Source organism: Notamacropus eugenii, chromosome 1, assembly GCF_028372415.1.
Source record: "Notamacropus eugenii isolate mMacEug1 chromosome 1, mMacEug1.pri_v2, whole genome shotgun sequence".
In the NCBI taxonomy this organism is placed as follows: domain Eukaryota; kingdom Metazoa; phylum Chordata; class Mammalia; order Diprotodontia; family Macropodidae; genus Notamacropus; species Notamacropus eugenii.
In genome coordinates, this window is record NC_092872.1 from 651,773,418 (window position 1) to 651,800,800 (window position 27,383).

Below are 27,383 nucleotides of genomic sequence, written 5' to 3' on the forward strand. Positions count from 1 at the left end.
AGGGCACAGACCTGGGCATTCTCATATTCAAAAACCTTCAGGGGCTCCCCAAGGCCTCTAGAATAAAATACAAAATCATCATCCAGGAAAAGTGAATTCAGGTTTTCCACAATCTGGTTCCAATCAACTTTTACAGACTTATTTCAATTGCTCCTGTAACTGAGTCTTTCCTCAAATTACCTTGTATTATGTTTATTTTAGTTCATGTCATATTTGTCCAGAAAAAAAGCAAATTTTCTTTAGGGTATGAGTTGTTTTATTCTTATCTTTATGGTCCCAAAGCTGAACACAGTGTTTCACACATAGAAAGCTCTTAACCATCAATATTTGTTGAACTGAATTTCCCCCCCACATACTCCTGCAGGAGTGGAATCCTCCACTCCTCCAGGTTTAGCCACTAATGAAGCAATCAAAAGGAAAATATAAAGGAGGTACCAATGAGAGGATAAACCAAAGATAATCCACTTTGGGAATAAATAAACCAAATTAATACTAAAAAGATGCATGAGAGCTACAGATTTTCTCAAAAAGCAAAATACAAAAACATCTCACCCCAACTAAGAGTTCTCTTAGTTAGCTATAAATAAAAAGGCAAAAAGAAATGAAGTAGCAAAATAATTTGTTGGAGACTCAGGATATTTCACCTCTGTTTCACAAGTCTCTCTTAGCAGTCTTGGATGGATGTTCTTCTTTGTTAAGGGTTTTATGGATCTGTCCTTCTAAGTATTTCTAGAATCCTCAAGACAAATATGTACTTGTCCTTTGTCAAATGAATCTTTGTACTAGAGAAATCAGTATGAAATGACATGTTATGCCATGATCAAAATGTCTATTTTGGATACTATACTCAGTAAGTGTTTGCAGGCAGATGGCTCTTCTACACTCATTCTCTGGTTCTTCAATAAGCCAGTGTCAAAAACAGTATCTTACATATTATTTGATTACCTGTGTTTTTATCAGTATGGATACTCCCCTTTAGAAACGATGATTGCGACCCACTCAGCTTTAGCAGACAGATGGCTACGGCAAAAGCTTATCAGTTAATGGCCATCTTTATGGCAATGAAATTCTCTAAACTTAGCAACGCTGGTCCTTGGACAACAAATATGGTTTACTGCCAGCTCCTTACATGTAAGTGATTGACTCGGTAGGTCTCTGTTAAGAATATGTGTCCCACTGGCAAAACTGCTGAAAAACCAAGGTTGACTTTTATAATAGGGGCCTTTGAATGTAGCAGGTGTGCAATAAACATTTGATAAACTGGTTGAAATGGAACCAACCAAATTAAAACTAAATTTCTAAGACACCATACTGAAATCTTTACTCAGCTAAAACTTATACCCAATGTTCATATTTCTACCTTTTAGGAGTATCCTACTAAGATATGCCATAACTAGATAATATCTGAAATCTAGAACAATGGAAAATTAGGCAACACTTCTGTCCTACTGGAGGTAGGTCTTAATAATAATTATTAAATATTATCATTATGAAATTATTAAATAATAACATGGTCTATAAAGTTTGTTGAGAGAGACCTTAGTAAAAAGGACATGATGGCCCTGAGCTAGGACCAAAGTCTTTAAAATGTCCTTTACCTCACTATGAGGCTAACTTCCTTCTAGCAGGAATTCTGCCCAGATACGCATACTGTTCTAAAGCCCTATGCTGCTTAAACAGTAATGCGTACAGGGCTACTGTTTAGCAAGAGGGGTAAGAGTTGTATAAATCATCATTTCTTCCAAAGAGATACAATCCCAAACACCTGCAATAATCTACCCTTAGACCACTTATTTTACTGTAGATCTAGAAAACAGCAAGAAGCAAAACCTGAAAGGCTTTCTTAAAAAAAAAAAAATGTCTCTTTGGATTACTTCTGGAACACCATGGCATGGCCAAAGCTCTAGTTATACATACCACCATCTACATACATACTGGAATCTTTTCATTCCCCACTTTATTCACTTCTCATGGGAGATCATTTGCAAACTACATGTCCCCTCACTGTTTCATTATGTTTTCTTTCATTCACACTAATGCAAATAGAGAAAGGAGAGTTTCAAGGGTAAAGACATACAATATGCAAATGATTCTCTAATTTTCCCAGCACACAATATAATTGGCCTGGTTAGATCGTCTATTAATGTAGGAAATCTTACCTTCATTTCATCCATCCAATCCATGATGTAAAGCATTTCCTGGAATATCTTCTGAAGTCCCAAGTTCATCTCAAGACGCTGCCTTCGTGCCCTGAGCAGCTCCAGAAGGTACTCCCATAAGCGGATGACATTGTCCTTCCTTGCAGTGATACGCTTGATGTCATGGTAATTCTCAGCTTCTAGCTCTTTGGCCACAGCCACCACAGCCTGGACACGTTCCTCATAGGCAGCAATGTCTGTCTCAATAGCCTCATGTTTTTTAGTGGCAGCCTCCACAGCTGGAAGGTCAAATCCAAAGTTGTCCTACAAGAGAGTATGAGAATGTGGGAAAAAAAATCTCATTTTCTAGGGTTCCTTCCCAAATGACTCCAGCCATGTCCTGGAATTCAAGTAACCTTCCTCCCAAATTACCTCTTTTTCATCTGGCCTTTGTAGAGGGAAACAACAGATCACACATGTCACTAATTTGTCAGGGTTTTGAAAATATTAATCTACAGGTCTAAGCCCAGCAACGATTTATGCTGGCCAAGTCTAAAAGTCACGTAGCTTTTTGCCAGGCTTAAATATCATTCCACGAAGCCTTCCCTGACCTTAGCTATTATTTATCTCTACCTTCAAATTACCTTATATTAATTCCAAGGTGCCCCTGGGTTATTTATTTTATTTTTGCATTTTCACAGGTGTCCAGTGAATACAAATTCCTTGAGGGCAGGATTTTATTTTTTTTGTTTATGTCCACAGCTTCCACAATGCTTAATAAAGGGCTGTTGAATTTACTGAATTTGCTTCATTAAAAGCAATTGCACTCAGCAAGGGTGAGCTGGTTTCAAAGCCAGTGGAAAGGAGAAAATTTTCTTGTACTTCCTTACAAATGCTGAGTTATATACACATACCCACTAACTCTAAACAAAGAATGTCTGTGTTGCTTCCAAACAAATGAAAATTTAGATCAAACGGAAAAGAAACTGAATTGTGAGGTAAACATTCCCTTCAAAGATGACCTCACGTGGTTGTTCTGTCTCTTGGCTTCTATGAAAATAAGGCCTATGTTGATGAACTCTCACTATTCAGAGGATAAAATGAGATAATATTTGTAAACTACTTAGAACAGAACTTGGTACATGGCAGGTGCTTAATACATGCTTGATCCCTCCACTCCCCTCTTTCTCCCCTTCCCTTTGTCTAAGCAAAAACTGCTGGCTTATTTGTATGAAGCATATAAAAGGGTCTATTTGCTCATGGCCATGAAAGGCAATCATTCTAGCTCCCCACACAGGACTCGAGCTCCAACCTGAGACACCAGACGCTGATTCTCACTCAGCCATGTCTCCCTCATAGCTGCCTTGCGATCAAATCTACGAGCAAGTTGTTCCAGTTTCTCTTGTCTTATGAGCTCATTCCGCAGTGCCAGTTCTCTTTCATGTTCGGCTTTTTCCAGTCGTTCCCAGGCCTAAGGATTTGGAAGAAAAAACAACAACACTTTCCTGAAATGGTCTAATGAAACAAACCTCTTTGGCTTACAGTCAACACAGATTACAGATCAGAGAATGTAGAGCTAGATGTGACCTTGAGATCCTTTAGTCTAAACCCCTTATTTCATGGAAGAGGAAACTGAGATTTTATGTTTCCAGTAAAACCCTAGAATAGGGGACCCTCCCCCCAAAACCTGACAGCAACAAAAAGCTAACAATAGTGGAGAGCATTCAGATTTGTGCTGATGTGCAAACTCTCTGCATGCCCCCTTCGTCCTCAGCTTCACTGGAAGCTAAATGCTTATGTGGTAATGATAATAAAATAAACTATGTAGGTTTCAAAATATTAGAACTAAACGGACACTTTTTAAAATTTACATTCAAAGGAGAAACGAAAATACCACACTAGAAAGTTCTAGTCATATAAAAACCACAAGCTACCACTCTCCACCTTGCCCCATGCCCCCAAATAAAAATTTCTAAAACTGCCCAAAATGTAGAGCTGCTATTTCTCTCATTTTAAAAAAGGCAGCATGGCACTGTGGACAGAGAGCTGCACTCAAAAGTCAGGAAGCCTCTGACAAATGCTGGCTGTGTATCCCTGGGCAAGTCACTTCCCCCTCAGTGTTCTCAGCAACCCACTAAGACTACGTGAAAAAGGAGACTCCTATCTGTGCTGGTAAAGGAAGTCTCCTCACAGGGAATTTCTTATACCAACAAAATCACAGATTTGGTTAAAAAGTTTTGAAGAGACTTCTCATATCTATGTTTTTCTTTCATAAGTCTGGTTGGCTCCCTTAAAAATGTTCCCATGAAATAGGCCTTATTAAAAAATCACAGAATTCCACTCAAGAAGAATGCTTATCTCTACCTATATTTCTAGACTCTTCAAATTATAATACAGAATATTGCCCAATGTGAAATAACCTAACTACAGACACAAGAGACATGGTGGGTGCACAAGTGAAGGAAGCTGTGTAATTAATTCACTGTTTGTTCTGACAGAAGCAAGCTGGAGAGTTTTAAAAGTAGCTGCTTGGGAAATTCCAGATAAATGACGTAATAAGTGTTGAAAAGTCTCCTTCCAGATCCTCAGAGACACTCCAGTCATTTGCCCAAGTTTCATCCCAATCCACAGAAGAATTGATCTAACTGCCTAGGGAGTATAAATGAGATAATCTGAAGGAAAAGAGGCATGGTAAATAGAAACACAAACTATAATGAAATGGTCACCTCACTGTTATCACCTTCATAAAGGGTATACTACATGTCACCATAATACCTGCCGGATGTATAGTCCAGGTCAAGTGTACAACATTGGTACTTAGGCTTAGAGCAAATGAGGAAAAGTGGTGGGGAGAATTTTACCTTGTTGATATCTGAGATGAGCTTCCCCTCCCGAGGCATATATACTTTTTGATTATTGGCCCTCATTTTACTTTGGATGGTGAAAAGCAGCACTTCCAAATTGCCTTTTTCTGTGAACCTAACAGGCACAAAAGAGATATAATCAGAAGCATTATTCACTACACTCCGTTCAGATCCTTTCTCATCAAAGAACTATTTCAGAAAGTCGTTAGGGTAGGGAGAGAACAAAAGAAGGGAGGACAGGACAGGGAGAGCACCTGCAGGAGGCCAACTGTTGAGCTTTATAGACTGGCTCTCCACTGCCAGGTGCCTTGCACACAGTAGGATTTTTACATGTCTGGCAGATTGGATTTCTGTAGACCAGCAGAAAACATCCACTCATATTTGTCATTTTTGTAATATCTCCCTATTTTATCCCAAGCAAGGTTGAAAGACAACTCCTAGAAAACAGGCTTAGAGAAAATGGCTGAATGCTTTTAATAAAGATGAATTTCAAATGACTGGCTAATCTATTTTCAGGGGCTTTCAGAACAGGAATGGGGCGTGACCTAGCTAGAAAGTTCAGAATTAGCTGGGTGTTTTTGTTGTTTGTTTTATGTATATGAAAGAGAAAGGGGAGAGAAAAAGAAGGGGAGGAGAAGAGGGAAGGAGGGCACAGGAGAGGGCACCAAGTGGTTCTGGAAACGTAGCAAGCTGGAGATACTATCAGTCAAGCATATCATTACGCCACAGGGTTTCCATGTACCAATGGCATGCTTCAATTAGAGAGGAAAGTGAAATTGTAACTTGAATCAGACTGACTTCCTGAGGGACAACAATTAGTATTAACTCTATAACCCCTAAAGTGGCAGAGATATACCACCCACCTCAGGCTCCCGGAGCCTTGCCCCCAAAATAAGATCTCATGTCTTAAGTTTCTCCAAATCTCCATGAGCAGCTGTTGCAGAAGATAATGTAACAAGAAAGCCTCCCCACCCTGCCAAGGTTTTGAGGCCCTGCTGAGGCTCTTTCATCCTCCTAAACCTTCAGATATGAAACCTCTGCATACTGGAGAAGGGCTGGTCATAGCACACCCTAAGGACAGAAAGCTGAGGCCTAGGGGTGATGATGCTGAGCATGGTTTCTTCTAATTTACTCTTGCTAAATACAAATGCTTTATGTCCTTCTTGGGAACCCTATGACTTACTAAGACCCTTCCAGCTATTGTGAAGGCTGAGAAAGGCTCCCAATAACTTTGTGTGATATATAATCAGGTGTGAAAGGATGAGATAGGTGGTAAAAGGCAGCTAAAGTGGAAATGAGGCCTCAGGTAGGGACACAATGCATGAGTCCAGAAAACAGGGAACAATCACTTGCCAACTCTTCTTCCCTCCCTTTATATGTGTGGTAAGTAGTAAATACATTTCAACAGCCTGGACCTCAAAAGCACAAGCATTCCTCTTTATATCTTACTTGGGTGGTTTCTCCACAGTGCGGTAAGTGTTGAATGCCTGCAGCTGCTGTTGGACTCCAACGAGGGAGTTGGCAAATTTTCGATTGTTCAAGATAATGATGGTTTGTTCAATCCACTCCAAGAGGTCTGAGGCTAGTGATTCATATTTCTCAATCATTTTCTCCGTTTCAATGGCATTGTCAAGTACCTAACAAACAAGAATCAGGAAAACTGAGAAATGAGATCATCTTTATATGATCAGGACATTAAGTATAGATCCATATACATACCCTATGGGCTAAAAGGACCATGGCTATCATCTGAACAATGGACTCAATTTATTCTTTAACATATGGAATGACAGGCCAGAGCCTTAAGATATTAAAGGTGCTTCTTAATTTCTAACCCCAAACACCCAGGTCAGATAAAAAGGGCAATTGTCTCGTTCTGTGCTCTTCTGTGGCTTTGCATATATTTTCTAAGCTTTAAGAAGTTTATAAGTGTGAATAATTCTTAAAGTTTGTAAAGTGCTTTACTTGTTTGAGTCTGATGATATCCCAGTGAGGATCAAATAACAAAGACCTCCAGTGAGGGAGCTGCTATTATTATCATCCCCATTCTATAGAGGGGGAGGCAAGGAGAGGGTAAATGCCTTGTCCAGGATCACACAAGGGTTTGAGGCAGGATTCAAACTCAGGTCTTTCTGCCTTCTAGTCCTGTGCTCAGAATAATGACATTTGATCCTCTTTAGAAAGAGGAGATAAACTATGGTCAAACTAGGATATAAAACACAGCTGGACTCAGAAGACAGCACTTTTTGAGTAGGGAAATAAAAAGGCAGGAAAAGAATAAGGTTTTATGAAAAACATGGAGTGGGGCCCTGCTTAGGATGCTCCATGTATGTCCCCAAAGACCTATGGCGTCAATTCTTCCCTTTATCCTTGTTGTTTTTCATAAAACCTTATATTGGCACAACTGGCTGGGAAGAGCAATGTGCAATAATAAGTCTATAAATGGATATAATTTCCCTGCAACTTGTAAAATCACAGTGAACCCACCTTCCCAATGCGTTTTCCTTCAACAGCTAAGGCCTTCATCTTTGAAAAGTAGTGGTAATATGTCACCACGTAAGTAATAATGGATTTCTCATCAGGATGGTCGACACTGATATCTGTGACCAAGAGAAGACTGATTTCAGTAGGTTTCTTAGGCTTCTAGTCAACCCAAAAGCAAGAGTCATCTGAACCCAAAGAGTGAATTTCCGAGTTTATTCAACAACTCAATCAAGCATGCTGCTCCAAAGCATTGTTCCAGGGCTCTAATAATTAAGAATAACGACTGTACGATACACTGTCTCTTCAGTCATTCACACAAACTTTACATGTCTAAGATATATTATCTGTCATTAAAAATACGTACGTACGTACATACACACACACGAATGACACATAGAAGCATATCCCTTAGAGGGGCCTATAATCTAGATGGAAAGACAAAATGTAATTTAAAAAAAACTAGCCAAGAATTAAAGAAACTACATAAGCTAAATGTGAGATTATACAATATAGAAGACAAACCGTTGACTGGTCTTATAGAAAAAAGAAAGGATAATTTGGGGAGGGCCAGAAAAATGCCAGTTCTGAAAATGTGATTTGACTAAATTTGAGTCACATTTATGCAGTGCCTATTTCACAGGTAAAGAAAACTCCCTCCACTCCCACAAACCATGGTCTCTAGAGTTGTCTAGAACGCTGAGATTTTAAGTGACTTACCCAAGGTCGCAGAGCAAGAAAGGCTTTTGGGGGCTGAGGCCAAACCTCTATTATGCCACATGGCTCTCCATTAGAGCACAAAAGTAGCAGAATTATTCCTCTAAGCTGGCTTTTTATTTCATTCACAAATTTGTTGTAAGACCTTGACAATGTTACTTTTTCAATACAATAATGTATACCTTACAAAATTGCAGGATTACCTCTCCCAGTGGTGGCAAGCTCAAACAGAAACAGGGACCACTAATATATACTTAGGGATTCCTATGGGCCTCGTTTTGACTTAGTTTTAAAATGTGATATTATCTGTATTTTATTGCATTTTTACTTAAAAGTGTAAAATATTTCCCAATTACATTTGAACCTGGTTTAGGTTGCACTCAAGGAGTGTTGTGGGTCATATGTCTGATACCTCTGATCTAGCCTCATATTCTCATTTTACAGATGGAGAAACAGAGGCCCAGAGTATGGCAAGTAATGAGTTGACCTGGAAGAAACAAACCTAGAATCCAGGTTTCCACACTCCCAGCCCAGAGTTCTGTTCATGATAATACGCTGCTTTTGCTCCTCACACAAGTAGCTATAGCAAAGATTAATTAAATACAAACTAATGATAAAATACTTCAGCATTATAACAGAAAAAATTCAATACAAAGTGCAAATAGTTAAAAATAGGAATTAATTTTCTCTTGTGCCAAGGGGGTTAAGAAGTTTACTACCACCTGTGGAATTCTAGTTCGTATTTATGTTGGAGAATCATTTAATGGGTTAGTTTCAGAGATAATTTTATCTCAGTTTCCTGTACTGAATATATCAGGGAATTTGATGTACTGGAAAATAGCAAGAAGCTTGCTTGGCAGTCTCATGACCTCTACCTGCCCTTGGGAAGTTAAACTTCCTGTTCTAAAGTTTTAAGAACTTACAACTTTTTTTCCTTCTCTTTTTCAGTCCCTCTCTCCTCTCCCACCCCTCAATCCTACTTTCATCCCCAGCTGTACTGTAGCACACTTAGGAAGTTCTAATACCACAAACAAATCATCTATTCTAATGTGGTTTTTAATTTGGAAAAAAGTTCTTATTACAGGCTGTACTAAAATGAAGCCTGATGTTAGCAGGAAATACAACACAGGAGAACACACTACAGGGGTCAGCTCAGATCTCCATGGCATGAATTTGCAAAATAAACATTCTACTGCTCTAAGGGCCACAAAGCAGAGATCTGTCTTGGAGGTCAGTTCTAGAGTACTGTTACTCAGAAACCATGTTTCCCCCTCCCTCAGTCTGAGTTACAGTGGATAATGGACATTATATATAATCATGAGAAATATCAGTAGTAAATACTGGGCCCAATGCAGAAAAAAGAATCCTAAGCTTAAAAGATGGGCAGCAGAAGGAAAAACGGGTCATCGCTGGGGGAGGAGACAATGAAGTTGTAAACGTCATGCTTTCTTCTACAGGATTCGATTGAACAAACATTTGTTAAGTAAGTGCTATGTGTGCAAAGGGCTAAGCTATGCACTAGAGAAACAAAGATATAAACAAAACAATCCTGATCTAAAAGGGTTATGAAACATAGAGCATGTGCACCAGTAAACAATGCAAATTATACACAACAATAGAGGGAATGCTGACAACTGAGGGAACGGGAAGAATTAAGCAAAGACTCATGCAGGAGGTGGCAGCTCACTTGAGCCAGGTATTTCACAAAGTGGAGAGAAGGGAATGAATTCCAGAGGAGAGTTTTAGAACTAGAAGACATCTTAGAGATCATTTTAATCCAACTCCCAACACCCACTCCTATTTACCAATGAAGATACTGAGATTCAGAGATGAGGAGTGACCTGCGTCCAAAGTCACAGGTAGGAAGTGTCAGAGCCAGGACTGACTCCAAAACCGGTCCCTTTTCTATTCTATCATAATTCCTAACACTTCTCTGTAATGGGCATATATGCCAACAGTAAAGCAGTTGGTGTTTTTACTAGCAAAAGTTGCCTCTTACTCCTTAGTGCATTAACTAAAGTGGTGTGAAGTGGGGAGATCACCACCCAAAGCTTTAGAAGCCAACTGAGGTCTAGGGTAGTAGCAATTCACTGACAAATTGATGACCCACTGCAATAACCTCCTACTTATTCTTCTTGCCTCCAGTTCTATCTCATTGCCCCAACCCTCTTCATTTATCTTACACACAACTGCTCAATAAGTCTTCCTAAATCAACACTGGCACCATTAGTCTACTTGCAAATCTTGAATAAGTCTCTAACGCGTATCAAATACAAAGTTCTAAAGGTGACTTGCAAGGTCTTCTCACAATCTGGTACCAACTTACTTTTCCAACATTCTCTCCCATTTTGCCTTATTCATGATGCTTCAACTAAAGTGAAGTTTTCTTAGACAATTTCTACTTTCCAATATATGCCCCGTTGCACAAATTATTCCAAATACATGTAATCTACTAAATTCCTGCCTAAATTTTCACCTGTGGTAATCCTACTCCCTCCCACCTTTCAAGGACCAGCTCACACACTACTTTTTCCAGGAAGTCTTTTGAGTGACTTCCATTTGGAAGGAGTACTTCACTCCTTTAGATTCCATGGCACTTTACTCCTTCTCTTCTGCATTTCATCTATTCAGCACTACAAACTATTTGTATTAGAATGGTTTGGCATATCTCTACTCCCTTTGTAGACCAATATATATAACAGCTTGAAGGCAGGGACTGTCATTTTTAATCTTTATATGATGTCTGGCACCAAGTGGTATTTTACACAGCAGAATAGACTCTAATAAGTATCTGATGAATGACAGAACACTTACCCTCTGGATCCAGGAGCTTGGTGAGACCCAGATGCTGCTCTGCCAGGTTAAAAGCATTCTGAAGATTGTAGTGTGCATTGGATTTTTTCAGTTTGTCAAAATCAATCAGGTCAGGCCTGTGTAGACAAAGAAAGAGCCCCCATAAAAAAAATGTAATTTACAGTCTGAAAACAGACTGGTTAGAAGTATAAAGCACAGTGAAGGAAAAACTAAATAAGGAGCCCCCCATGTTGTTGTGCTAAAATTCTCCAGGCCATTTTGAAATTGAGGAAAACACTACAAAACTATGAACTCACCGGACAATAGTGGGTCTGTGGTCTTAAGTACAAATTTCCAAATGTATTCATGCAAAGACTAGCACTTGGTGCTGTCTAAGTTAAAAGGAAGGGTACCGTAATCCCACATGGGATATGAGAATGTCCTCTACAGCTAAACTTAAAATCCAAAAGTAGATCTGAAAGTCAAAAAACCATGCCACTCTGCCACAAAGGGTGACATCATTTCACCTAAAACCCTCAAGATATTTTCTAAGCACTTACCGGTGTTTGTGTATAAGTGCATTGAAAGCCATGCCATCTCTCCAGCTAGTGGTAAAGTTGTGAATATTGACATTGGGGTACCTGCAAAAGCCAATACAAAAGAAAGGAAAGAGAACAAGCTAAACAAAGGGTGCCGCATACATAATGTAATTATTTTAAATGCAGTAAAAATCAGTCTACAAATGAAAAAAAAAGTTCAAATCAGAGCCAAGTATGTGAAGGATCTCTTGGAATTACAATACAAATAAGGTAGAGAGTTCTCTGGGTTACCTGGCTTGTCCAGTTTGTAATTCAATCTAACACTGAGTTAAACAGTAAGTTCAAACTTTTAATCCCACCTTTTTTGGGAAAAAAAAAAACCTAAACTTTCCTTTACATCATATTTTTCTGATACACTGAACCCTACTTATGCTGGGATCTGGAATTTTACTTAAGGAAGAAAGGAATGAGGGAAGGTGGAATTCCAAACTCACATACATAGAACAGGAAAAAATGAGAATGCCATCCACAACCAACTAGTTCCTAAGTCCTGTGAATATTACTCCTCTAATACACTTCCCACATCTATAATCTTCTCTATTCCTTTTCCAACTACCTAAATTCATTCAGATCGGCATTTTTTTCCTTGCCTGATTTATTATTGTGATAGCCCTCTAACTATCCATTCTATCATTAAGTTTGTTCTCTTTCAAATTTTTTTCTTCATGTCCTCCCACACAAATAACTGTCTCAATGAATTACTCCAGTCTCCTTACTCCTCAGTGCATAACAACATTTCAGTGATCTCATTTTGCGTACAAAAAGAAGCTAGGTCCTGATAAGTGGAAATAATGAATCTTCCTTAAATGGTCACAGTATTTGAATTTACACTGCCCATTTCCATTAGGATGGAATCAATAACCAAATGAATACTTCATGAGATTCATTATTCCTACTAACTGGAACCCGTGCTATAAATTATAACCCTCTAACTCTGACATCCAATCCCTCTAGGGTTTGGCTCCAATCCACTTTCAAAGCCTTATATCTTCGTACTCTGCTTCCTGTATGTTTTAGCTAAAAAGGCCTTCTCTCAGCACCCCCTTCCCCCATTTTCATTTTTCCCACTTAAATCTATTAGATTTTAAGATCCTGGAAGACCAGGACTGACTGCCCTTTGCTTCTTCTTGTATCCCCAGTGCTGAGCACAGTGCCGGCACATAGCAGGTACCCAGTAAATGTTTACTGATTGATTTTATCTAAATATCTGGAATGGATTACCCCCATCTCTAGCTATGAAAGGTCCTCTTTTTTTCAAGACTGAGCTCAGGGCTAATGCTTCTGGGAAGACTTCTTTCCTCCATGCTAGCAGCTAAAAGTAATCTCTCGTATGTGTCCATTTCCCACTCCTGATCCAAGTGCTATTTTCTGTACTGTATTCCTCCCAATTAGATCAGACGCTTATTGAGAGCAGTCTCCAAACCTATCTTTGTGACCACAAGCCTTCACACAGTGCCTTCCACGTAAGAGATACTTAATAAGTATTTGTTTAATTAAGTGCAGCCAAGAGTCTGCAGGGTTCCAGTAAAGATGCTGGGACAGTGAGGTCACTGAGACCCAAATACTTATATTTCCTTTTAATACAAAGTAGCCAATTTCCTTTGTCATTGCTGGTACATTGTTTTGTCATCCTGAAGGCTGGGTTAACCTTGATTTTTTGATGGTTAAACAAACCTCTGTAGAGAACCTGTCTCCATGAAACACTTTCGTACATTGGAAACTTTTCTGTAAAATAGTCAAGAGTCTAGTCCATACCAATTATTTATAATGAGTATAATTCTATATTTATACTTGACTATAGGTTTGTCACTCTTACTGGATCATAGACTCCTCAAGAGTCTAGAGCACCTAGCACAGTACTCACCAGTGTCCAGGGGTCCTCAATGAATACCTGTGGACTAACTGGCTAAATGAAAGCCATGTCTATATATACAACTCATTATTACTGGTCTGGAGAAAATAAACCCCACAAACATCTGGAGAGAATAAACCCTATGAAAAAGGTTTATCCTCAACGATAGCTTGCCAATTTCTAGGAACAGAGAGAAAATATAGTTTTCTGAACTAAAATTTAAGCAGGTTGTTTCTTTGAAAGAAGTTAAGGGCATTTCAAATTCCTTCGATTAACGAAAGCCGACTATATCATCAGCTGGGTTGCAGGTTAACAATTGCTTCTTCTTTCTCTCTGCTCCTCTTCTTGGAGGTCAGTTGAGAAGACACACACTGGTTATGTTACAAACGATGTCAAAGAAACTCTAGCCCTGCAAAAAGACGTTCTCCGGAATCTCTCCATTCGTACTCACCCAGCTGTTTTCATCTGGCACCACAGCAGCAAAGCGTCTTTGGCAGATTTTTTCTCTTTGTTGTCTTCAGTTTCCACACTAATATCTTGAATCTAAGAATCACAAAGAATATTAGTGGGATTAACGGGTCACTGATGAAATGCATGAGTCAGTAAGAACAAATGTATTTCTTGGAAATGTACACAACTAATACCCAGAGACCGGCAGGAGATGGATGGGTTGTCTAAACACAAGCACAAAACTGTTTTCTTTACGAGCAGGCTTCTGGAGTTAGGAAAATGGACCCAAATTTTACTTTATAATCAGTTTGTAGATGCAGCCAAAGAAAGGGATTTAGATGAACACAAGCCTTCCTTCATACCCAGGGTATACCATTTGCTCCCTAAGATAGCACACTCCTCTTGATTCTTCTGCATGAGACACCAGTCACAGGGAACACTATGAAAACTGGTGAGTTAATGTATATAGAAGGAAACAACTCATACACCCTCTTCACAACAGGTTTTAGAGACTCTGGAGAAATAGGAAGCTCAGCTTTTTATAATAAAGTGACACTTTTCATGTTGTCATGAGAATACAATCCTTACGGAAAAGCTACCAACTAGACAGGATACCATATGTGTGATTTAATAAACATGTTCTCTTGCTCTGCACATCCCCATCCTCCACCAGCTGACTTTCTACCCACCCTTTAAAAAGTCAAACTCAAATGACACCTCCTAACTGTTTCCATATCAGTAATGACTTTTGTTCTTCTAAGAGTTCACATATGTACTTAATTTGCAGCTCTCATTTAATGTAGACTATCTGTATTACAGTTGTAGGTATATATCACGTCTTCAACTATAGGAACATTATGGGAATGGCAATGCTTCCAGCCTAGTGCCTGCAACCATCACCCTGGGAAGCAGTTCCTATGGAGGTACAGCCTGGTACCTGTTCCTGCAGGGTTATACACATAAGCTACTGAAGACTCAGAAAATAAAGTTCTTTTCTCCAGGGCCAAAATCCCTGGCATTGTCAAATGGTTCAACAACAGAAATGGCTATGTTTTTATCAGTGGGCATGACATTAAAGAAGAGGCATCACCATCTGCTTTGCTGCAGCACCCTAAAGATCACGGGGCCTTTCCATATGTCTTTCAGCTGAAATCTGCTATGTGTTGCCTTCCTCATTTGATTCTGAACTCCTCAAGAGCAGAGGCTGTCTTACTTTTCTATCTGCATCCCCAAAGCTTAGCACATATTTGATAGGAAAAAATATACACAGGCATATATATATATATATATATTTCATATATCACACACACACACACGTATATATGAAAAATCAGCTGTGGGTCACCTTCAGATTTTAGTTAAACCAGATTTTCTTGGGGAAAGTACAGCCTACTTCCAAACCAATAAAGCAAGATCAGTGGGGTTTAATTTTAAACCTGTAAATGGTTGAAACCTAGCAGAGTCTTTTGTATAGAGTAAGAGCTTAAAAAATGCTTTATTTGTTTGTTCATTCCTATTGGCCTAGAAACTCTATAAAGGCAAAAGATTTATCTTGCCTAGTGCCTGACACAGTGTTCTGGACAGAGTAGGCACCTGAACGTTAGCCATAAAAGGATAACAAATCTCTAAGTGCTGAGCTATCTTCTAATTTCTAAAGCAACCAAGAGACATTAAGAGGTAACAGAAAGAGTATTTACTTGATAGTCAGGAGACCTGTAATAAATAATTATATTTGTATGGCACTTTAAGGTTTGTAAAGTGTTTTACATGTATTAGTTTGATTTCTGAAACAATCCTATGAGGTAGGTGCTGTTATTCTCATTTTACAGATGAATAAACAAAGGGCAAGTGATTTGCTCAGGGTCATATAGTTAGAAAATATCTGAAGCAGAATTAGAATACAAGTCTTCCTGATTTCAAGTCAGCCACTCTAACCACTGCAGGCAGATGTAACTATGAACTCATTACAGTCTCCCTGGGTCAACTCTCCTCATTTGTAAACTTAGATTGTTGAAGAAGATGCTACGGTCACTTCCAACCATAAAATTTTATGATTCTAAGTAATCCAAGTAGCCCTGGTTTCTGTCATCCCTCATTTCCTACACATTTTCAATCACATTAAAGCCATCACTAAAAATTCCTGAGGATTCTTTATATGAAAAGTGGGAAGGGGTGGAGAGATGTCTCATGGGCCCAAATATAGCTCTCCAGGTCCCCAAATGACATATTTGATAGGAAAAAAAAAAAAACAAAAACCTGGTCTATATAAAAAAAATTAGCTGTGGGCCACAATCGGATTTTAGATAAACCAGATTTTCTTGGGGAAAGTACAGCCTACTTCCAAACCAATAAGGTGAGATCATTGGGGATTAATTTTAAGCCTGTAAATGGTTAAAACCTAGCTAAGATGAAAGATCATTTCCTTCCCACATCACCCTTCCTGAGATAAGAATTAACGAAATATCATTTTAATGGTGCTGTGCAGCTGCCAGTCTGAGCTTGCAAAATCATTACAAGTATAGAAAATGAATTAAGAAGGAATGATTTTGCACTAAAAAGTTTGGTTCAGAATAATCATGAATGGCAGTCTGAAACTGCATGCAAGACCACCTGCTGGCTTTTAAAAATCTTTGTGAAAAAAGATTTATCTGTTTTTCATGACTCATAGCTCATTTGTAAATAAAGTCTACTCATCCAAAATAAAGAACCCACTATTTTATTTATCTAGCAAACTCAAGGATGCTGGTGCTAATTTTTCATCCTTTTCCCTGAATCATCCTTCTTCAACTCAAATCAAAGAAAAATGGAGTACCACAAGGTTAGAGATAAGACATTATTTAGAGATTTAAATTTATTACAGATAAGACATTACAGATAAATTATAACAGAAAAAAGAAAGGCATCTGGGGCAAACACTGGGACTTTACTAAATATTGCAATATGCCCATGATCTCACCAATGGAGATCATAACTCATTTATGCCTGTCCATGCTATGATTCTCCCATGAAAAGGATTGAATACAATCCACAAATTTTAACCAAACTGAATTATGCTTGCTGGAAAAATCATTCTACTTCAATGCAGATCACTTATTTACTGGGTCCTTAGAATTATCCCAGTGAAATGATCTAAATTGCAAACTGCCTTCAACTTTTAAGAAGCCTGAAATAAAAAACAAAAACAAAACAAAAAAACCAGTTCCAAAGTTTCTTAAATTGCTCTGGACAGAAACTCTGTGAACACAGCATTCAGGTTCTCTTTCAGAAAAGGATCTACAGAGAAAGTAAGTGCCAGGCTCACACCACTCACCTTCTCAGGTAACTCTTTTCTACCCGTCATGCTCAGTGAGGCCAGTGGGCTGCAAAGCGAACCTCACTAATTGTTCTAGTAATGTTCACTAAACAGGCCACTTTGGATACAAAGGAATGGAGTACAGCAAAACAGTGAGAAGAGGAGGACCCAAGAGACGACTGTCATCTGGCAAAAAGATGGAGCCCAAGAGCACAAGACAAAAAGGGAGCATAAAGAAATGACTAAGGAAAAGGAAGACAACAGGAGAAATTCAGGAGAGACGTTTCAGAGGACCAAATGGGGGCAGAGGGGAAGCATGGAAAGAAAGAAAGAAAAAGGGAGTGCCACCCAGCTCGAGGTCTTTTGATACTTTCATAATGTATTAGTGCAATAATAATGAAATCACTAACAATATCGGGTATTAATAAAACCTTTTTACTAAACTTAATAACCCTTAACCTTTCCATTGTAAGGAAGGTAACAAGCATTTATTAAGCACCTACTACATACCAGGCACTGTGCTAAGCATTTTATATACATTATCTCATTTGATCCTCCAAACAACCCTGGGAGGTATTTATTATTAGCCTCATTTTTTCAGTTGAGATGGACAGAAACTGTGCCTTCACCCAGCAAATCCACATATGAAGAATGAAGAAACAACCTCAACACAAAAGAACATAAGACACAAGTAAACTAGGTGGTGCAGCTCCACAAGGAGACTGGAATGTGAAAATAGTCCCACTGCTTAACATTCTTCACTGGAAGATGAGGTAACTGAGAAGGTTAACGTGAAGAATGAATCTTTCAAGTGATAAAGGTTGGATCCCATTCTCTCTCCAATCCACATACAGTCAGATTTTAAAAGGTCTTGATGGGTACCTAAATATGTTTATCTTTGTTTCTCTTTCTCTTCCCTCACAGACCAATGGTAAGATATTTTAAGTTTCTTTTTCCATTGGGATGCAAAGGGAAGCTAGTGTCTCCTTGATGACTACCTTTTCTTTTTTCTCCCATTTCCAAAGAGATTGTGGTTGGGGAATTTCCCAGTAAATCTGGGAAGTACCAAGATGATAAGCCCCTAGAGGTCAGGGCCAGTGTCACTGACATAATGAAATGGAGGTCAGCAGTGCATTACATAATTTAAGAGGGCTATCAAAGAAGGCCAAGTCATACTGAACATCAACAACTCAGTTACTTTCCTCAATGAATGAGAGACTGGGGGAAACGTGGTAGGTATTCACTTCACAAACAGTTTCTGTTGAGAGAAACTATAACCACAGTGTCTCGTGTCCAGAACTGCCATTGGCCAGTCACCTGCCAGTGACTGAGGCAACGTGGCATGATGTAATGAACTCAAGAGTTAGAATCAGAAAACTTTAAACAGTAGTGTGTTATTTAACCTCTCTCATTCTCCAGTTCCTTCTATGTGAAAGGAAGACGTAGAACTAAATGACCTCCAACATGCCTTCCAGCTTTACAGCACTGAGAATCAATCTGAGCAGTTTAAATGCCGTGGGCTCCTGTCAAAGCAGGGCAATCTCTACCAAGCATAGGCAGCGACCCTCAGGGCTTGGATTTTATTGCTGAATATAGCCCTAACCCAAGGGGAGATGAGGAAGGAAAAAATAAAGCTAGTGTTCCCTCTCTTTCAAAAATAGTTAAAATGTCTAACTACAAATCTGAGAGGGTTCTGCACAATCTTATCAGAAGGGCGACATCATCAGCACAGTTACCAGCTACGTAATAGCACAAATATCTAAAAGCTGTGTCCTAGGAGTGACAGGCTGAGTTGGTAAGTTGCAGGACGGGCACTTTTGGCAGGGCAGAAAACTGACAAGGAGGTAACAAAAGAGAACCTGCAAAGAGATTCTACAGCCATTGTCTCTCCACAATGTTCAAATATTGTGTCCCCAAAGGGACTACCTGTGCTATATGATGCTGCCACTGTCCCAGGAAATAACATCACCATAATCTAACAACCTTGAAATTTGGAAACCTACTTTACAAATGAAATTAATAATCTGACAATGTTCAAAAGAACTTTGTAATAAGTAATCAACATGCAGAAATGTCCTCATGTCATATTCTTTACCTGGAACCGCAAAATGATGGTCCAGATGAGACCAAGAGTCAGTCGATGGTTGCCATCCACAATGTCATGGGATCCCATGTTTTCAAGATGTACTCTCTGCTCTTTCAGGAACTGAAGGGCTTTATCCACATTCTCCAGACAATGGATGCGCATTCTTCCCTTTGTTGGCTTGGGCTACATCCACACAAGAAGAGAGAATAAAAAAATTTCATCCAAAGGGTCAGAGAAGGGTTTGGTGATCCGATAACACAAGTAATTTTTACACTAGCACTAAATGAGAATATGTTTAAAATATCAATTAATCTGGGTCTAGGACTCGGAGGTGGAGAACTTGTAGCCTCTGGGCCACATGTGGCCCTTTGGGTCATAGTTGAGGACCTGAAGAGTCACATGTGGCTTGGAGGATGAAAGTTCTCCACCCCTGATAGGTAATAACAGGGTATCTCAAAAGTCTTAGTGCACTTTGAAGCTTTAATGGCTGAAAAGTGCACTAAGACATTTGAAATACTTTGTATTTAAAATTAACAATGACTTAATCAGCCTATTAGGCAATCTTATTTAATTGTTTTTTGGGGGGATATACTTTTATTGGGCAATGGGCAAAGTTTGTTGGGAAGTGCTTTGTGTCCAAACGAAATGTATCAATCTGTCTTAAAATTAGAAAAAGGAACAAAAATATCTACAACCTTATAGAATAAAAAATAGTAGCTAAGTCTTATTATGCACTAATAATATATCATTTTAGTAAACTTTTTAAAAACTAAAGTTACATAAATTAATGTCTTCTATAAAAGGAGTTCTATACCTTGAAGTTTGGGGTAAAAAAAAGCACACAGCTTTTCTCAAATACTTCCCCTTCCTGCTATCTCTCCAATGTTTTTTCCAGAGAGATATGATTAACACAAATACTTTTTTGAAAAGTTATAAACTTTAAAGGAAGTTGCTGGTCTACTGAATTGACATTTTCTACTCTGTCTAAAAATAGGAAAGGAGTGTAGGACACAAAACCAAAATTTTCAAGATTGTGAGGGGGAAGGGAAAGGAGTTCGTCTTAACTCTAATTATCTACATCTCTCCCCTCAAGGCTTAATCATCTAATGAACCAGAGGCAGCTCTCAGAAGGATTTTTTTCAATGAACATATCGTCTAATGACAGGACAAACATGGGAAGAACTGTATGAACTGATAAAGAGCAAAGCAAAGAGATCCAAGAAAGCAATACAATAATGTATATGAAAATACTGCAAAACTCAGATTTCCTCCTCTGCAAAATGAGCAAGAGAAGGAAATGGCAAATCATGCCAATATGTTTGCCAAGAAAACCCCAAATAGAGTCACAGAGTCAACACAACTGAAACGACTCAACAACAATAAAACTCATTAATTGCTATAACCAATCTTGGTTCCAAAGAGCAGATGAAAGCAAATCCCACACCTACAGGCAGAGGGAAGAAACCAAGGTATGAAAGGTGGGTTACATCAGCCAGTCAGTCAACAAACCTTCATTTTAAGTGCTTACTTAATGCTAGGTGCTATAGTACACACGGGGAATACGAAGAAGCAAATACACAGGCACTGCCCTGAAGGAGCTCACTTTCTAATAATCATGAACACAGAAGACAGATAGAGAGACATGTGTATGTATATACACACAGTGTAAATGGAGGTAATCTCAGAGGGAGAACTTGGGAGAGGGCCAAGGCACAAGGGCTTCCTTCAGAAGGTGGGATCTGATCCAGATCTCCAATGAAGTCAGGGAAGTCAGGAGAAGGCAGAAGTTAGCACTGGCACGAGCAAGCTGTAGTACAAAAGGTCCAGAGAGTGGAGAGGGAGTGCCTGTTGGGGTACAGCTGCATCATAGAAGATGGGACAGACAGGAGGGGACTAGGTTGTGAAGAGCTTTAAATGTTAAACAGTGTATATATGTGAATCTATGCTGTTGCTCCATTGGTTGAGTTTCGCTTAACTCTATTTTTGTTAAAAGACAGGATTTAATAGGGGATACTGGGGAAATGACTAATATATTAAAAAAATTACTACAACTAATTCTCTCTCTCTCCCTCCCTCCCCCTTCCCTCCCAGTCACACAGACCTCATTGTATCACAAACATACCATTCCTCTTACTCCCTTCCCCCACCTCCTAGAATGCTTTCTGCCTACTCAAAAACCAAACAAACATTTAAAAGCCAGCTCAAATCCCACATCCCCCCATTAGCTTCCCTTGATCACTCTGTCCCTCTGCCCACCTTGTCCTCTAAACCCGAACTTTGAGGGTGTCTATCATATTTACCACTGAGTTGAGTTTCTTTTCATTCTACTGCTGCTTTATGGATTAGTGATTTCTGACCAACTAAACAGTGAGCTTCTTAAAGGCAACAAACACCATGCCCCCAACATCCTAGCACGGTACTGGCAAGGCTTACTGAGGAAATAAATGCTCAACAAACTGACAGTTAACATAAAGACAGAGCCATGGGTTTAAGAGTTGTATGACTTCTGGGGCACATTGTAGGCTCCAATGCCCTCAAATGAAGCTTAGAGAACATCTAAAGTTCCTTCCAGCAGTAAATCTCTAATCCTATGAAAGACATTTTGAATGATCTCTTAATTTCCAACTTTCCTCAATCTTCATTCTTTCTTCTTGATCGCTCTGCTATCTCTTGACATGGCAGACCATCATTTCATCCTACTGGACACTTAAGACTTCCCTAGATTCTCATGACGTTGCTTTCTGCTGGTTCTCACGCATCTCTCTTGTCTTCCTCCACCCCCCCTCCCCTTAAAGGTGGAATAATAACTAGCATTTATATTGTGCTTTAAAATTTGGAAAGCACTTGATTTCTTATGCTATTTGATCCTTACAACAACCCTATGAGGTGGGTGCTATGATTATCAGCATTTTACAGAGGAAGAGAAGAAGGCTAAGGCAGATTAAAGACAGGATGACATAACTATTAAATGGCTAAAGCCAGGTTCATACTTAGATCTTCTTGATTTTAAGTCCCAAAATCTATCTGCTGTCAGAAACCCAAAGCTGTCCCATGGGGGCATAATCAGGTAACAATGGGTTTCATCACGTGAAGTTCTTTTCAATTTTATGTTTCTTATTATGTAACCAAGATCGTCAATCAATTAAAAGGACACTCAGCACTGAGAAACGTTTGGATGGCAGGAGCGTTGGGTAAAAATTGGCCATTTAAAAACTATACTATTGTATCTATTTTCTCTGGACTTTAGTCTACTGTATTCATTATTAAAGATCTCAAGAGCCCCACCACAGACTGCCATATATAATAATGAACATAAACCACAAATTATGAGATACTGTGGGGTACAATTAACAAGAGAGCTGGCTTCAAAGTCTGGTGGACTGGTTCCTTGGCCATACGAACATGAAGAAAGTCACTTAATCTCTCACCAATCTCAGCAAATCTAAAACTACAGGAACTGTAGAATTACTGACCTACATGGATAGAGAGAGTTTCCACACTGGTGTAGTTTCCGTACACCTATGCTATGACACATTGATACCTATCCTTCCTCTTGAAAAGGTCACCTGTTTAAAATCTTTAGTACAGAAAACTCCTTCAAAAACAAACAAACAATAAACCACCATCACAACAAACTACCTAAACATGAGATGAATTTAAGGAATCTGACATCCAGCAAAAGGGATATGTAATTATCTGAGTTCCCTAGGCCAGTTGCCAGTCTTTGTTGATCATCACAGAGTTCAGTGTAGACTGAGCAAATAACAGGTCCAAACCAAAAAAAAGCGGACTCAGGAAGATTTGTGACCTAAAGATGAAACAAAACACTAACCTTCAAAAGGTGCACTCAAGTTTCTTCAAAGTAGTCACACTGCATTTACTTGTTTCACAAAAATCAAGTGTTTTAGGCATCTCAGTTCAAGTAATAATGTTATTTCTAAATTTCAGGATAACTGCCTACATTCAATTCTACAAGAGTAAAAAGTCATATTGATACTAGCCAGTTGCGTGACAGTGTTTTCAAAGTTTCTAAGTCACTGAGTTTGTTATTTGGAACACGTGGTATGACCAAAACATGATAAATGATAGCACGAGATTGTCACATAACACATGGAATCTTATTCAGTGACAATAGTTGTCTGAATTTGGGGAAGGCATCTTTCCAGTTAAGGGCCCATCTTCTGCAGGAATACCTGCAGAGTAAAAAAGAGGTGGAGGAGCTCTAGTGAGAGGCTTTAGCAATGGAGAGAGAGGTGGTTTAGGGACTTATGGTTGAGAGGGCTTCACTGAACTGTGAAATGTATGTAGGGAAGGGGAGGGTAGATGAGTGAGTCACTACATCTTTCCTAGAGGGCAGAGGCTTCAAGGCTTGAGTGTCTCCATCACTTGGGGATGCAAAAGGGTAAGAAGCCACAGAACTGGGCGGCAACAGCAAGAAATAGGATCAAGGAGCAATAGGGAGGTGAGATTTTCAACAGGGAAATAGTTGTTCATATTCATAAAGACCTTTTGTTAGTGTAAGTCAGGGGCTTCTTGGATGGCTAAATACCATTTCTGCAGAAACATTTAATAGAATTTACAGAAATTGCTCTTCTTTGTTTGACTCAATGCATATGAAAAGCCAACATTAAAATAACTCAAGGGGGAGGGAGAGAATGTCTTTATACAAAGATTTTATTATAATAATGTCTGTATGAGAACCATTAGAATCTCAGTACTGGAAGGGACAATACACAGATCACACTGTTTGATTTCTCCAATTTCAAATGACTGAGCCTAAGTTTGGGAGCATAAAGGACTTGACAAAAATAACAAAATGAGCTAGAAGGCAGATATGGGGCTGGAATTAGCCCTTTCCCTGACAAGTCTAATGTACTCTTTATAGTCATTCTTCAGATTGATGAGGAGGAGGAGGACGATGACAACAGCTAGATGCCCACGCACGTGTTCATGGGCGTGTGTGTGTGTGTGTGTGTGTGTGTGTGTGTGTGTGTGTCTGTTTTACACATACTAACTCATTTGTACTTGATCCTTACAACAATTCTGGGAGGTAGGTACTACTATTATTCTCATTTTACAGATAAGGAAACTGAGAGAGGTTAAGTGATTTGTCCAGAGTCACAAGGCGGTATCCCCAGTTCCAGTGCCACACTGTGCCAGCTGACTGCCTCTCTAATCAATTTCCTTCCTAAAACATGGTACCCAAAACTGAAGACAATATTCCAGAAATTGTCTGACCTGGGTAAAGTACAGGATGACTTAAACTTCTTTAATCTTGAAAGCTATGCTTCCTATGACTTTAGCCCAAGACTGGATCAGCTTTGTTGGCTATTGACTCATATTGCCCTCGCAAATCCATTATAATCCCTAGAGTTTTCACATGGACTTTGTCCAGCTGGTTGAATCTATCCTAATGTACTATTACTGTCTAAGCTACCTCTCCATCTTTTACATACAAAAAGCATGAGATACTTTATCAAACATTTCACTAAAAACCAAGTAAACTGCTTCTACAGAGTTACTATAATCTAACCAGGTAATAACTCTTTCCAAAAAAGCAAATAAAGTTCAGCTGGTGTGATTAATCTGTTCTAAATGAAGCTATGCTAATATTTTTTTTGACTGCCCCTTCCTTTTCTGGATATTCACTGAGCATCTCTTTAACACACCCTAAAGAATTAAATTCACAAACACCAGTCCCCAAAGAAAAGGAGAGAAAATGCATCTCCCTACTTTCTTTGTATAACTAGAGGATTATAGGTGCAGAATACTGCATATGCTTGCTATGAGACAAAGTAATTCTCTTAAGTCAACTTTGGTGAACTTTATTTCTCTTTCTTTTAAAATCTTTGTTAACGGATAGCTTTCTGTCTAGGGAGTGGGAACGAAGATACTGGAAATAAAAAAAATATATAAAAACAGAAGTTACAAATCAAAATAAGATAATTAAAAAAACAATATACTCATTCTCCTAGGAATCAGTCACATTCACTGGCCTATACTTTGAGGTCATTCCTTCATTCCACCCTTCTCTTCCTCCCTCCTTCCTCTCTCTCCCTTGGCAACTAGCTGAGTTCTAATGCAGCCTCAGACACTTACTGTGTGACCCTGGGCAACTGACAACTCCAACTGCCTCCAAAAACAAAGAGATAAAATATATGGAGAACACAGACCTTTCACTGATTCTGTAATTCCCTTCCTTACATTCCATGACCTTTTAAATATCACTGACAACAGCTCAGTGATCTAGTCTGTCCCTTCTTCCACAACCTGAAACTGATGTTCATCTGGGTCAGGTAACAAGAATACATCAAGGCAACTGTGTGTTCTGGTTATTTTGGTTCTGTCCTTTCCAGTTCCAACAAGAGGAAACAAAAGTAAAACAAGAACTGGGCTGCTCTGGACCTTCTTTGTTTTCAGTTACCCAACGGCTGCAAGCAAGCATGACTCTTACTCTTTCTTTGATCTTATTCTTTTACCCAACATATCTTTTAAAAAGCCCAACCCTTTAAAAATGTATCTTTAGCTCTCTCCAAACTGGGTTTGGCCAGCCTGAACTTTACTGCAACCTGCTTTGGCATGTGTCCTATTATCTGCCGTGGCTTCCATCTTTCTACATTATCTTTTAAAAACTTAAGATGGTGGTTGCTTGGTCTCATCAAACTCCTGATTTTCACCTTCTCGGATCAGAATTTTGGTCAGTGTTTTGAGTTTCATTCCTGTAAGTTCTCTGATCTTTAATCCTCACAAACTGACTTCTCAGGAAGTTTTAACTCACAAGTTCTTGCCTATTCTTTCTGCGAGGCTTTTGAAATCCGGTCTCCCCATATTTTGAGTATAGGTCAGATTATGCCCAGCTTTCTCTTATACAGTCCTTTCTCCTGTACAGCAAGAGGAATTAAATTAGTCTATCTCCCTTTGACTTATTTTTCCTACAAAATGGGTTCTGGGTTAGGATTAAAAAATGGTCATTGACAACAATTCCTCTCCCATTAAATTTAACATCAGGAGGGAGTTCTGCAGTATTGGGTGGCCTCCAGGTGGAGGTCTTTCCAAAAGCCATAGAGACAGAGAAAGGATGCATGGGCTATAATTTTCATCAATAGTACTGAACTGTCTCAATTAGTGTGAACAACGCACCCTCTGAAATGGTCTCGTATTCAAATTTCAAATATGCACTATCTAAAGTTATAAAGTTAAAAAAAAAAAAAGGATCAGTGGTCCCAATCCAATGGAAATATGCAGTTTAAAGTGGAATAATGCAACCACTACACAAGATGCCTCATATGCAAGAATTAGCTGTAGTCTTATTGCTTTCCTTTGGTCAAAAGCCTAATTTGATAAATGTTGACTGAATATCAATTCAAGTGAGATATTCAAGGCAGTAAAGGTCACAGCCAAAAGACAATCCACAACTATCAAGTGTTCTACCTGAATCCAGAATTACATTGTCCCTTCAGACTTTATTTTGATGGATGCTCTCTCAAAGAATCACTTGATTTTGAGTCTCTTCTTACATAAGCAAGAAGAAAGAAACATGTATGTAGAAAATTCTTTTTCCAGTAAATTTAATCATAGGTTTAAAAAAAAGGGACTATTTCCTGACAGCAAAGAGGAAAAAGGTCTCCTTAAGAAGACAGAGGATAATGAACTATTCCAGACCTTCTCCTTATAGTTCTTTGCAATATCTCATCATAACTTGTGTCCCAGGGGCATAAAAACCATCTCCCATAGTTTAAAAACCTCCCAAACTGAGGAGGTTTAATAAATCAGAACAAACACACCAGACACTTAGTGGTCTTTCCATAAAAACAAAATACTGGTTTAACTGGTTTGTACATTTGTATTTTTAAATACCTAGAACAAAGCGCTATAATTCAAAAAGCAATGAATTTAGAGTCAAGAGACCTCAATTCTATGTGACCACTGGTAAAGCACAATTTCTGTGAATTTCAGTTTCTTAATCTGTAAAATTCAGGACAGGTAGATTAAAACTGACCTCTAAAGTCATAGGATCATAATTTTAGGGCTAAAAGGAACCTGTGAAATCAACTTCATTATGAAACAGATGTAGAAGCTTTAAGCCCAGCAAGGTAACTTGCCCACAGGTA

The 27,383-nt window shown here is 38.9% G+C and overlaps 1 protein-coding gene across 11 annotated transcripts in view; it reads right to left on the reverse strand.

Moving 5' to 3' along the window:
* SPTBN1 (spectrin beta, non-erythrocytic 1) overlaps positions 1-27,383 on the reverse strand; it is a 270,174-nt gene that overhangs the window by 56,304 nt on the left and 186,487 nt on the right. For all 11 annotated transcript variants that reach the window (XM_072635555.1, XM_072635566.1, XM_072635559.1 and 8 more), the window contains 9 exons: positions 19,282-19,455; positions 13,896-13,987; positions 11,554-11,634; positions 11,015-11,130; positions 7,490-7,602; positions 6,452-6,639; positions 5,000-5,117; positions 3,451-3,609; positions 2,160-2,462 (listed from right to left, as the gene is read on the reverse strand). In XM_072635555.1, the coding sequence (XP_072491656.1) occupies positions 2,160-2,462; positions 3,451-3,609; positions 5,000-5,117; positions 6,452-6,639; positions 7,490-7,602; positions 11,015-11,130; positions 11,554-11,634; positions 13,896-13,987; positions 19,282-19,455 (1,344 nt within the window). The remainder of the gene's footprint in view (positions 1-2,159; positions 2,463-3,450; positions 3,610-4,999; positions 5,118-6,451; positions 6,640-7,489; positions 7,603-11,014; positions 11,131-11,553; positions 11,635-13,895; positions 13,988-19,281; positions 19,456-27,383) is intronic.